The following is a 12,634-nucleotide window of genomic DNA, read 5'->3' as shown; positions in this document are numbered from 1 at the left end:
AAGGTCTGGGTTGACATATAGTTCTGACTTGTGTATTAGTATACCTGCTCCGCCAAAGCAGGGCTAGTTGGTAGTACGTACTTAATGGATCTGGTAGGTTGTGGTTTTTAGATGTGTGTATTTCTTGAATATATATAATACTAGCGGGTATAACCCGGCCTTGCCCGTGGCACGTATGTTATAAAATCAATGTTTTCAAAAAGCTTTGAAAATGATTTTGAAACTGATCGGACGGGAACCAAACAAACTTAAAATTCACCAAAAAAAACTTTGAAATGCGAAAAATGTGAAACACGTCTCAAATGATTTTTCTTATAGATCTTTGGAAATAAATTTGAACATAAAACGTCATCCACCAAATCTTCGACCACCACTTGCACCAAGGAGGGATGGATTTTTCAAAAAGTGTGAAACACCCCTCAAATAAATTTGAACATAGATCTTTGAAAATGAGTTTGGGGCCGATCGGATGGTAAACAAAAAACTTTCATACAACCGTTTTCCGCCAATTTACTACTGTTGCGGGTGGAATTTCCCAAATCGCTGAAATACGTATTTATTAAGTTCTTATGTGGAGCTTTGAAAATAAGTTTGAAGCAAATCGGACACAACTTAAAACGCCGCCCAAAAAATCTTTGAGTCGCATTCCAGCCGAAAAAGTTTGGATTCTGCGAAAAGTGTGAAACACGTCTCAAATGAATTTTCTTATAGATCTTTGGAAACGAATTTGAGCGCGAAACGTCACCCACCAAATCTTTCACCTCCATTTCCACCAAGGAGGAACGGATTTATCGAAAAGTGTGAAACACTCCTCAAATAAATTTGAACAAAGATCTTTGAAAATAAGTTTGAGGCCGATCGAATCGTTAACAAAAAACTTTCATACAACCGTTTTCCGCCAATTTACCACTCTTGCGGGTGGAATTTCCCAAATCGCTGAAATACGTATTCATTAAGTTCTTATGTAGAGCTTTGAAAATAAGTTTGAAGCCAATCGGACACAACTTAAAACGCCGCCCAAAAAATCTTTGAATCGCATTCCCCGCGAAGAAGTTTGATTCTGCGAAAAGTGAAAAATACGTCTCAAATGAATTTTCATATAAATACTTAGAAATAAATTTGAGGGCGAAACGTCACCCACGAAATTTTTGACCCCCATTTCCACCAAGGAGGGATACATTTTCCAAAAAGTGCGAAACACCCCTCAAATGAATTTGAACAAAGACCTTTGAAAATAAATTTGAGGCCGATCGGATGGTAAACAAAAAAGTTACATACAAATGTTTTTCGCGATTTTTCCACACTTGCGGGTGGAATTTCCCGAAACCCCGTCTTAACGTGCACCTACATCACATAAGGTAACTACAGTGAAAATTTCAGCTTCCTAGCTCTTACGGTTTGCGGTGTGCGTTGATCACCAATCAGTCAGTCAGTCAGTCAGGACAAACAGTTTCATATATAGAGAGGTGAGGTGAGTGTTTTTTTTATTATTATTAGGAGCTTACTGTAGTATTGTTTCATTTCATAATTATTAATAGGGTTATGGTAGTGGGATAGTTAAGTAGAGTTCTCAGTTGAGAGTGATTGACGTGTTTTACTTGTGCTCCAAGATTTTTATATATTTTTGCGCTTTAATCCTGCTTTTAATTCTAAATTTTGCATTTTTTTGTGCTTTTTTTAAAAAGCTTTAATTACTTGTGCAAAGTGCTATCTGTTGTGCAGCGTAAGTCTATTAATTATTGCATTTGTTGCACGCGGCGTCAATTCCGTGTTGTTGTTATTGTCTGTTTTGATTCTTTTGTTTTGGTGCTCCCCTGTGCATACACTTGTTTGTGCGTGTGTTCGCTGCTGCATATTTCTGCTTGTGCGCGCTCTCTCAAACTTTGCTGTTGCCTTTCGCTCCAAGCAATTTGTTTGTGTACAAATATTTTTTCGAGAGTTTGCTTGCTCTATTTTTGTGCACTGTTTTTCGTTTCGCTCTGCGCTCTCACAACTTCTGCTTATCTTTTAACGCCGGTAGAAAATATGTCGGGCTCTAAGAAACCTTGCACGTTCAAGCAGGCTGATGATTCTGCACAGCCGCAATTTGTTAATTGCTGGCTATGTGAAAATATGATGCATGCTAAATGTGCAGGTCCCACTGGGCGTGATTGCGACAAGATCGCTGCAATTGCCAAGAAGGGCTGCGGCGGCTTGCGTTGGTCGTGCCCGAATTGCATCGACAAACAAATTGATTTCTCCAGAAAGTATAATATTGTGAGAAATCAATTCTTAAAACTTAATACAGTGGCTAAGCAGCTCTCGAGTTTTCAGTTTCTTGGCAATTACAAATTCGTCTCCACCCAATCGCCGGCTAGAGCCTCAATTTTTGCATTTGCCCTCTCCGTCTGTCCACACACCTACGCCGCTTCTGTCCGTGCCTAGCAACATGGATTTATCGCCTATGTTGTCATTATCGCCTTCTCCGAGCGATTGTTTAATTATTACCCCTGTTGTTTCCCCTGTAGTAGTCCCAGTAGTCCATGCAGTTGAACCTGCCCCAATCAGCGAAACTGCTTCAGCCCCGTCAACTTCTGGCCGCAAAGGTAGACCTGCGCGAAATCTAGCCTAGATTGTTAAAAGCAATCATGGTGCCTCTTTGGCCCCACCAACTACTATATTACCTTCAGCCCCATCAACTCCTACTCTGATTGTTGTTGCCTATCGTAGGCAAGTTTTTGTGTCTCGACTTTGGCAGCCTATATTGCTAGCAAATCTTCTGCCAGCGTGTCAATTACCAAATTTAATTTCTCCATTCCTTGTGAAATAGCGTCCTTCAAAATTAATGTTTCACAATTCGCAATCATTTGTGATCTTACATTTTGGCCTCCACACATGATTGTTCACGAGTTCAAATTAGCCTGTCACCCCTCCAGTCCCGTCAATACAGGGTACCGTTACTGCCCCAAAAAACTAACTTCGTCTTCCGACCAAGTTTCCATTCATTATCAGAATGTCAGAGGTCTCACTTCCAAATTTAAAAATCTTTTTATGGCTAGCAATTCCTTCGATTTGGATATAATCGCATTTTCAGAAACAGGGTTAAATTCAACAATATCTGATTTTAAAGATTTTTCAAACAATTTTATTTTACATAGAAATGATCGGCTGACTCGAGGTGGTGAGGTATTAACGGCCTTTAAAGCCACTCTCCAGTCATAACTCTCTCTAAATCATAACTATTTAAAATATTTAGACTGAATATTTTGTAGGTTTGATAGTCTGGCAGTTAACCAGAGTGGCTTTGAAGAAGCAATTGAGGGAAATGAATTAGGAATACAATCATCTAAGATGGAGTTTAGGGTATTATAAGAAAAATTAATAACAATATTCATATCAAAAGAGTCATATAAAAAAGACCAATCGGTTGCACGAATACATTGATTAAGCAAGGAATAGTTTCCCTTTCGAAAGCAACGGCAGGGCTTATAGGTAGCTGATGAATGCAAAATGAGAGGATTGCAATTGAAAATTGCAACCTCTAAAGTAGGATGATATACATCCTCAGGAAGGGATAAAGGAGGGGACCTGGACACATTAGCAATAAGGTAGTCATTTACAAATACCAGATCGAGAGTTCTATTCAAATGATTAGAAGTTGAATTTATTTGAAACAAGGCACGGTCAAGCATGCAATATATAAAGTCATGCTGTGCTGAGGGTATAAGATAATTTTCGGCAGTGGATAATGACCAAGAGATGTTCGGTAAATTAAAATCACCTAACACTATAAATGGGTCTTTATCACGCACGTGTGAAGAAACTTCTTTAATATAAGTAATATGTTTCAATATCAGAAGAAGGAGGAACATAGGAGCATGTAATATAGATATTCCGTGTAGGAAAAGACACCTTAACTGAGACATTCTCAGCGTCAGTAGGCGTACTGAAACAGAAAAGTTCTGACTGGAGAGTGGCTTTAACGGCCGTTAATACCTCACCACCTCGAGTCAGCCGATCATTTCTATGTAAAATAAAATTGTTTGAAAAATCTTTAAAATCAGATATTGTTGAATTTAACCCTGTTTCTGAAAATGCGATTATATCCAAATCGAAGGAATTGCTAGCCATAAAAAGATTTTTAAATTTGGAAGTGAGACCTCTGACATTCTGATAATGAATGGAAACTTGGTCGGAAGACGAAGTTAGTTTTTTGGGGCAGTAACGGTACCCTGTATTGACGGGACTGGAGGGGTGACAGGCTAATTTGAACTCGTGAACAATCATGTGTGGAGGCCAAAATGTAAGATCACAAATGATTGCGAATTGTGAAACATTAATTTTGAAGGACGCTATTTCACAAGGAATGGAGAAATTAAATTTGGTAATTGACACGCTGGCAGAAGATTTGCTAGCAATATAGGCTGCCAAAGTCGAGACACAAAAACTTGCCTACGATAGGCAACAACAATCAGAGTAGGAGTTGATGGGGCTGAAGGTAATATAGTAGTTGGTGGGGCCAAAGAGGCACCATGATTGCTTTTAACAATCTAGGCTAGATTTCGCGCAGGTCTACCTTTGCGGCCAGAAGTTGACGGGGCTGAAGCAGTTTCGCTGATTGGGGCAGGTTCAACTGCATGGACTACTGGGACTACTACAGGGGAAAAAACAGGGGTAATAATTAAACAATCGCTCGGAGAAGGCGATAATGACAACATAGGCGATAAATCCATGTTGCTAGGCACGGACAGAAGCGGCGTAGGTGTGTGGACAGACGGAGAGGGCAAATGCAAAAATTGAGGCTCTAGCCGGCGATTGGGTGGAGACGAATTTGTAATTGCCAACAAACTGAAAACTCGAGAGCTGCTTAGCCACTGTATTAAGTTTTAAGAATTGATTTCTCACAATATTATACTTTCTGGAGAAATCAATTTGTTTGTCGATGCAATTCGGGCACGACCAACGCAAGCCGCCGCAGCCCTTCTTGGCAATTGCAGCGACCTGCACATTTAGCATGCATCATATTTTCACATAGCCAGCAATTAACAAATTGCGGCTGTGCAGAATCATCAGCCTGCTTGAACGTGCAAGGTTTCTTAGAGCCCGACATATTTTCTACCGGCGGTTAAAGATAAGCAGAAGTTGTGAGAGCGCAGAGCGAAACGAAAAACAGTGCACAAAAATAGAGCAAGCAAACTCTCGAAAAAATATTTGTACACAAACAAATTGCTTGGAGCGAAAGGCAACAGCAAAGTTTGAGAGAGCGCGCACAAGCAGAAATATGCAGCAGCGAACACACGCACAAACAAGTGTATGCACAGGGAAGCACCAAAACAAAAGAATCAAAACAGACAATAACAACAACACGGAACTGACGCCGCGTGCAACAAATGCAATAATTAATAGACTTACGCTGCACAACAGATAGCACTTTGCACAAGTAATTAAAGCTTTTTAAAAAAAGCACAAAAAAATGCAAAATTTAGAATTAAAAGCAGGATTAAAGCGCAAAAATATATAAAAATCTTGGAGCACAAGTAAAACACGTCAATCACTCTCAACTGAGAACTCTCTAGTCGCGTGAATTAGGTTTGTTCACTCTTCGCGGTCTGTAGTGGAGCTGTGTGCTGAATCAGTTCTTTTAATCACTCACACGAAAAATGTATAATTTTAAAGAAAATAAAATTTTTTTTTGTGTTTGGCAGAAAATTTACGACTGCAGTTGACAAGCATTGTATTGTAAAAGTGTGTACTAATACTAAATTTAAGACTTCTATTTCGAGTATTCAAAATATAAATATTTTCGTTCAAGTCGAAAACTTTTTTTTAATATCACTTACATTCTTGCGTTCTAACCAAACGTATCGTTTCCTTGAAAATAACATAGAATAGAAAAGACTATTAAAATGTTCGCGCGGTCGGCTCTGCAAAAGTGTTGCTGCAAATGTAAGTACCTATTTGTAACACGATGCGTATGCGTAACATCCGCAGCTACAAATAAGCCCAAGCGAAGGCTGATTTTTTTTTCATTCATGTACTTGAGCTTCAGTTTTCCAGCATTTCATTCTGTATGTTGGTGTTGTTTTTTTGTACTTATTTTATGAGCGTTGCATATATTTTATTTGTTTTTTTTTTTGGTAAGCGAAAGCGAGCAAAATGGAAAAACATTAACACCCTTTATTTGGCAAATGTGTAAGCCTGTTATAAATATGTAAATGTATGTTGTGTGTGTGCAAGGACACTGAGACTTGTATTCGTATAAAGGTATGTATCTATATTTAGATAAATGCATGCCATACACATCTACTTAAAAACGTATAGGCTACACTTAACCCAAATCACAGTGGCCGTAGCAGCAGCAGCAACAGTAGAAGAAGCAGTAGCAACAGCCGCATCCAACGACAAGAGTCGTACCCACCCTCATCCTTAGAGAAATCATCAACGTCTGTTGACGTTGTCGCCATTTGCCATATTAAAACCAAGTACACGTGTATATCTGTGTGCACACTTAAAGCACATACACACAGATATAAATATATAAGCCGTAAATTACCAACGCATATATCTCGATTATAGCGCATACATTTGTATTTATTTTACATCATTATATTCGCACACAGCCTACGGCAAATGTCAAGCTCGTTGAAATTCCGCGATGAAGTTTATACTGCATTCAATAGTGTTATGCATTCATATTGTGTCCATTTATATATATAGTATACTAGCGGGTATAACCCGGCCTTGCCCGTGGCACGTATGTTATAAAATCAAAAAAGCTTTGAAAATGATTTTAAAACTGATCGGACGGGATTCAAACAACTTTTATGCAAATCGGAAAACTCTTAAAATTCACCAAAAAAATCTTTGAAATGCATTTTCCACAGAAGGAGTTTAGATTTTGCGAGAAATGTGAAACACGTCTCTAATGATCTTTCTTATAGATCTTTGGGAATAAATCTTCGACCCCCATTTGCACCAAGGAGGGATGGATTTTTCAAAAAGTATGAGACAACCCTCAAATGAATTTGAATATAGGTCTTTGAAAATGAGTTTGGGGCCGATCGGATGGTAAACAAAAAACTTTCATACAACCGTTTTCCGCCAATTTACCACTGTTGCGGGTGGAATTTTCCAAATCGTCGAAATACGTATTCATTAAGTTCTTATGTGGAGCTTTGAAAATAAGTTTGAAGCAAATCGGACACAACTTAAAACTTCGCACAAAAAATCTTTAAATCGCATTCCCCACGAAGAAGTTTGAATTCTGCGAAAAGTGTGAAACACGTCTCAAATGATTTTTCTAATAGATCTCAGGAAATGAATTTGAGTGCGAAACGTCACCCACCAAATCTTTGACCTCCATTTCCACCAAGGAGGAATGGATTTTTCAAAAAGTGTGAAACACCCCTTATATGAATTTAAACATAGATATTTAAACATGAATTTGGGGCCGATCGGATGGTAAACAAAAAACTTTCATACAACCGTTTTCCGCCAATTTACCACTGTTGCGGGTGGAATTTCCAAAATCGCTGAAATACGTATTCATTAAGTTCTTATGTAGAGCTTTGAAAATAAGTTTGAAGCCAATCGGACACAACTTAAAACGCCGCCCAAAAAATCTTTAAATCGCATTCCCCGCGAAGAAGTTTGAATTCTGCGAAAAGTGAGAAACACGTCTCAAATGATTTTTCATATAGATCACTGGAAATGAATTTGAGGGCGAAACGTCACCCACCAAATCTTTGACCTCCATTTCCACCAAGGAGGAATGGGTTTTCCGAAAAGTGCGAAACACCCCTCAAATGAATTTGAACAAAGATCTTTGAAAATAAGTTTGGGGCCGATCGGATGGTAAACAAAAAAGTTACATACAAACGTTTTTCGCGATTTTTCCACACTTGCGGGTGGAATTTCCCGAAACCCCGTCTTAACGTGCACCTACATCACATAAGGTAACTACAGTGAAAATTTCAGCTTCCTAGCTCTTACGGTTTGGGCTGTGCGTTGATCACCAATCAGTCAGTCAGTCAGTCAGTCAGTCAGGACAAACAGTTTTATATATAGAGATTATAGTATATAGTACGAGTATATAGTACTTCTGTCGAAAGCTCAAGAAAAGCATCTGCAGAAATTATACACTTGTTTGTGGGCAAGCATATCATGGACATGAAAGTCAGTGGGCTTAACGTGAGCACCTGCCTCGATGGCTTAATCTCACGGTTCCTAGTATAGGATTAATTTAAGCGTCAATCATCGCCCCCTTGGAACATCAATTCCGCAGGTACCAATTAAAGACACGACAGTTTGGTTGTGTCTTCTACATTGGTTTGGCACGAGGCCCATCTAAACCTCTTCCGATCTGTGGTACCAGATCACAGGCCTCTGGTCAGGCGTCGTACCAGTAGGGTACTTCCAATTCAAACTCCAAACAGTTAAGGGTTGGTGGCCCCAGACACGATAAAACACTGCTGCAAGGAATAGAACGCGATTGATGTTAAACAGCAGCCGACAGGTGGAACAGTATATGCCATGTTCATGGGCATGGTTTTCTCACTGTTTGGAGCGAGGCTTATTCCTGCCTGTTCCGCAAACGACGGAATTTGCAAATTGATCATAGATCAAACCGCTAGCTACTAGCCACTAGCCTCAACGATGCCCATCCCCCTCAGATCTCGAATATCTGCATACCTTGTGCACTCACAGAGAACATGCTCCCATGTCTCTGCAGCCGAGCCACAACGGCATTCTGGACTGTCGCAAAGGCTTCTCGAATGCAAAAATGCATTGAGGGAGCCTTGACTAGTCAACAAGAATCCAAGATTCACGCCCGTTCACACTTGCGTCCCACCTGACCTGCCAGTCAGATAGAACACACTCTTTCACCAATCTCTTGCACTCACTAAGCCCTAAACTCTCCACATCCCTATCCGCTAGCCAATCATACTGCAGCAATGGCAGCTGCCTCTTGATCCTGTACATCAAGGCTCGACGCCTGATCTCCAAGTCAAGAGGGGCTACTCCTAACAGCATTGCCTCCGTGAAGACAGTGCGGCACACAGGCAAACAACCTAGCAAAATCACTCACTGGCAAGCCAGCACTTTCTTTCTGCCAACCACAGTCGTGACCGCCTTACACCATACAGCCGATCCATATGTTGCACAAGCATATCATGGACAGTAATATGTGAAGATAACTTTTCATAATTATAATATTAGTAACAATAATAAATTATCTTTACAATGGCATCAAGTAACGTAAACGCACTTAATTTGCTGACAAGAAACGATTTAGTAAAAATGCTCATAAAAATATTTAAGGTTAAGCGATTATTTTTCGTTTAAAATATTTAAAAAAAACAAATATTTCTATTATTTATAAAAATGCTTTTAGAAGAGTAATCATGTAATGCGTGCATGTACAAAAATTTTAATTTTTCGGTTAACCGAAAGTGCACTGTTTTGGGTTTTAGATTATTTATGACATCGATTTCACAGATGAATTTTATGGTCGCTGCTAAATTCTATACAGATATACTGGCAAAAATAATAGTTGGTTACAAACAAGAACAGCAGCAGAAAGTCGTTTGTTATCCGGGCAGGATTTGACTTGTTGGGGAAGCAAACTCATATGTGCCATGTTTTTAGCTCCCCGCAATGCGTGAATCAGAATTTGTAAATCTGGTCGCTTGAGGTCTAAGTGTTATCACATACAGGATTGTATAAAATCGTTTAATACCCTGAAATGTCGTTAAGACGAAACCATATTGTTTAAATATTAATATAATTACTTTTGTTATAATATTAAAGAGCACTTTGATCCACTTCCTGTATGGAGAACCTGTTGCTAGGCACTTGTTTCCATGTTCTGATAAGATTTTGTGAAACCTAAATATCATCATTTTTTAAATTAATGTTTCAAAACATCGTACATTAAACCCCTGTAATTGAAATTGGAAAAATCTTGGTTGGTAAAATGAATAATAATATGTTTTAAAATGAAAATCACCGAAAAACTTCAATAATGAATATAAATGAATAATTGTTCTGGAATGTCGCCAACAGGCAAATGGTGAATTAATCGTTCGATGACTCGTATTTTTTTGGATAAATTAAATATGCCTATCTGCAAAATAAATTTATAAATCACAATTCCGTGCACAGATTGTCAACGAGTATACGGACTGGGATCGCACCTCACAGCATCCGATTAACACACGTGATACGGCCGTGGCAGCGCTATCCGATGCTCAGTTCGTGGCGCCTATAGTACGCACTGGGGACATTTTGGCAGCCAATTCGCAGCCGCCAGTGAGCTCAGCGATGCCCAGTGGGGCAGCCAATGCGGCCGCCTCGACTTTGCCAGTTTCGACACAGCCATCGGGTCGATGTTATTTCTATGTGTTCGACTACCAGACCAAAGATGGCGACTATCCGCAGCGCATGGGCACGGTGCATGGTGAGGAATTGCCGTACATATTTGGCGCGCCACTTGTCGACGGCTTCAGCCACTTCCCGCAAAACTATACCAAGTCGGAGACGGCGCTTTCAGAGGCCGTGATGATATACTGGACGAATTTTGCGCGCACCGGGTAAGTGAAGTAGTTTCATTTACTCATTCCCATCTAATGCTAAGCCACTTATCGTAATTTGTCATCTGAGAGAAGCTGCTTCCGCTATTTTAAGCACTTCTTAGTTGTGATTGTCTGTGTGTAGAAACTGGTCTCAGCTGCAGCGCTTTCAGCAATAGTTTTCCAACACTTGCTATGAAACAAACGTGCCTAGTTTTTCACAATTTTACCTTATGCTTGATTGAAAAAAAAGCAGCAAAAACAGTGGCAATAACAATTAGACTGTGGCGAGCCTACAGAATTTGCTTAAACACATTCCACTAAACTTTTCTACATTCTTTCCTGCTCTTTTTTCCCCACCCTTAGCAACCCGAACGAGCATCATCGCCAGGACTCTGTGCTGCCCGTTTCAAAGGAACGCAATCGTTTTCGCAGTATCACATGGGAGAATTATGATCCATTGCATCAAAAGTATTTGGAAATAGGTGAGAAACTATTTCATTTTTCGCAAATATGATCATTATTCCTTGGGTACGAAAAAAGATTTGCGTTTTAAGAATAGGGACTTTTTTGATTACAACATTTTAACAACATTATTGCTTTCCAAATAGTTCGAGCACACCTTTAATGTATAAAAATAACTGAGTTTGCTGTTATAGGGCCATACAATGCATTGTATGGTTAGTGCTATAAGACTCCGTATTTCGATGTTGATGATGAATAGTTTATATATGTATAAGGAGCACAGTCAAACTAATAAATTTATAGTTTTACCAAGTTTACTTGATAAGCAAAAGAGTTGTTCATTCAAGAACTTAATTTTCCTTGGTACAGACACATGTTCTTTTTGTCAACAGAATGACGGACCTTTCCAAAGACTATTTTGTGTGTAAACTGAAAGACGGACAAATAAAAATGATCAAGAATATATTTTTTTGCTACAACTTTACTACCGTGGAACGTTTTGGAAAATTGAAATCTATCCATCTTGATATCCACTTCTATCTAAGAACATGTTTTAAGTGCATCAAATAACGAACCAAGTGTTGGGCTCAACAATTTCCGCCCATGAAGAACAAACTTTCGTTTATTAAACCTTTGACACCTAGAAACGTATCAAATAAATGCTCACAAAGATCTTTGGAAATGATTTTGAAGCCGATCGAATGGCTAAATAACCATTGTTGTGGGTGGAATTTCCCTAATCGGTGGATCACGTATTCATTAAGTTCTTATGTAGAGCTTTGAAAATAAATTGGAAGTAATTCGGACAAAACTTAAAACTTCGACCAAAAATCTTTAATACTTATTTCTACCAAAGACGTTTGGCTTCTGCGAAAAGTGTGAAACACGTCCCAAATGATTTTTCATATAGATACTTGGAAATGAATTTGAGTGCGAAGCGTCACCCACCAAATCTTTGACCCCCATTTCCACCAAGACGGAATGGATTTTCCAAAAAAGCGAAACACCCATCAGATGAATTTTGACAAAGAACATTGAAAATGAGTTTGAGGCAGATCGGATGGTAAACAAAAAAGTGTCATACAAATTTTTCCATTCATGCGGTTGGAATTTTTCGAAACCCCGTGTTAACGTGCACCTTCATCACCTGAGGTAACTGCAGCGAAAATTTCATCTTCCCAGCTCTTACGGTTTGGGCTGCGCGTTGATCACCTATATGTCCGTCAGTCAGGACAAACAGTTTTATATATAGAGACTAGTGGGTATACCCCGGCCTTGCCCGTGTCACGCATAAAATAAATTCTCTTAAAGATCTTTGAAAATGATTTTGAAACCGATCGTACGGTAAACAAAAATCTTTCACACAACCGTTTTCCGCCAAATCGCTGAAAATTAGTTTAAAGCAAATCGGACAAAATTAAAACCACACCAAAAACCACTCTCCAGGAAGCTTTGATTTTGCGAAAAATGTGAAACACGTCTAAAATGATTTTTCATATAGATCCTTGAAAATGAATTTGAGCGCAAAATGTCACCCACCAAATCATTGACACCATTTCCACCAAGGAGGAATGTATTTTTCGAAAATGTGAAACATCACTGAAATGAACTGGAACAAA

The 12,634-nt window shown here is 39.1% G+C and overlaps 1 protein-coding gene across 3 annotated transcripts in view; it reads left to right on the top strand.

Moving 5' to 3' along the window:
* Positions 1-12,634, top strand: part of Nlg4 (Neuroligin 4) — a 90,556-nt gene that overhangs the window by 32,107 nt on the left and 45,815 nt on the right. For all 3 annotated transcript variants that reach the window (XM_064679573.1, XM_064679575.1, XM_064679574.1), the window contains exons 7-8: positions 10,144-10,571; positions 10,917-11,035. In XM_064679573.1, coding sequence (XP_064535643.1) covers positions 10,144-10,571; positions 10,917-11,035 — 547 coding nt within the window. The remainder of the gene's footprint in view (positions 1-10,143; positions 10,572-10,916; positions 11,036-12,634) is intronic.

The sequence above is a fragment of the Drosophila montana genome, unplaced genomic scaffold (genome assembly GCF_035044405.1).
Source record: "Drosophila montana isolate Dmon_TW-CO22-7 unplaced genomic scaffold, ASM3504440v1 contig_203_1, whole genome shotgun sequence".
Taxonomy (NCBI): domain Eukaryota; kingdom Metazoa; phylum Arthropoda; class Insecta; order Diptera; family Drosophilidae; genus Drosophila; species Drosophila montana.
The sequence above is the reverse complement of the archived record's forward strand: the minus strand, read 5'-3'. Positions and strand labels throughout refer to the sequence as shown.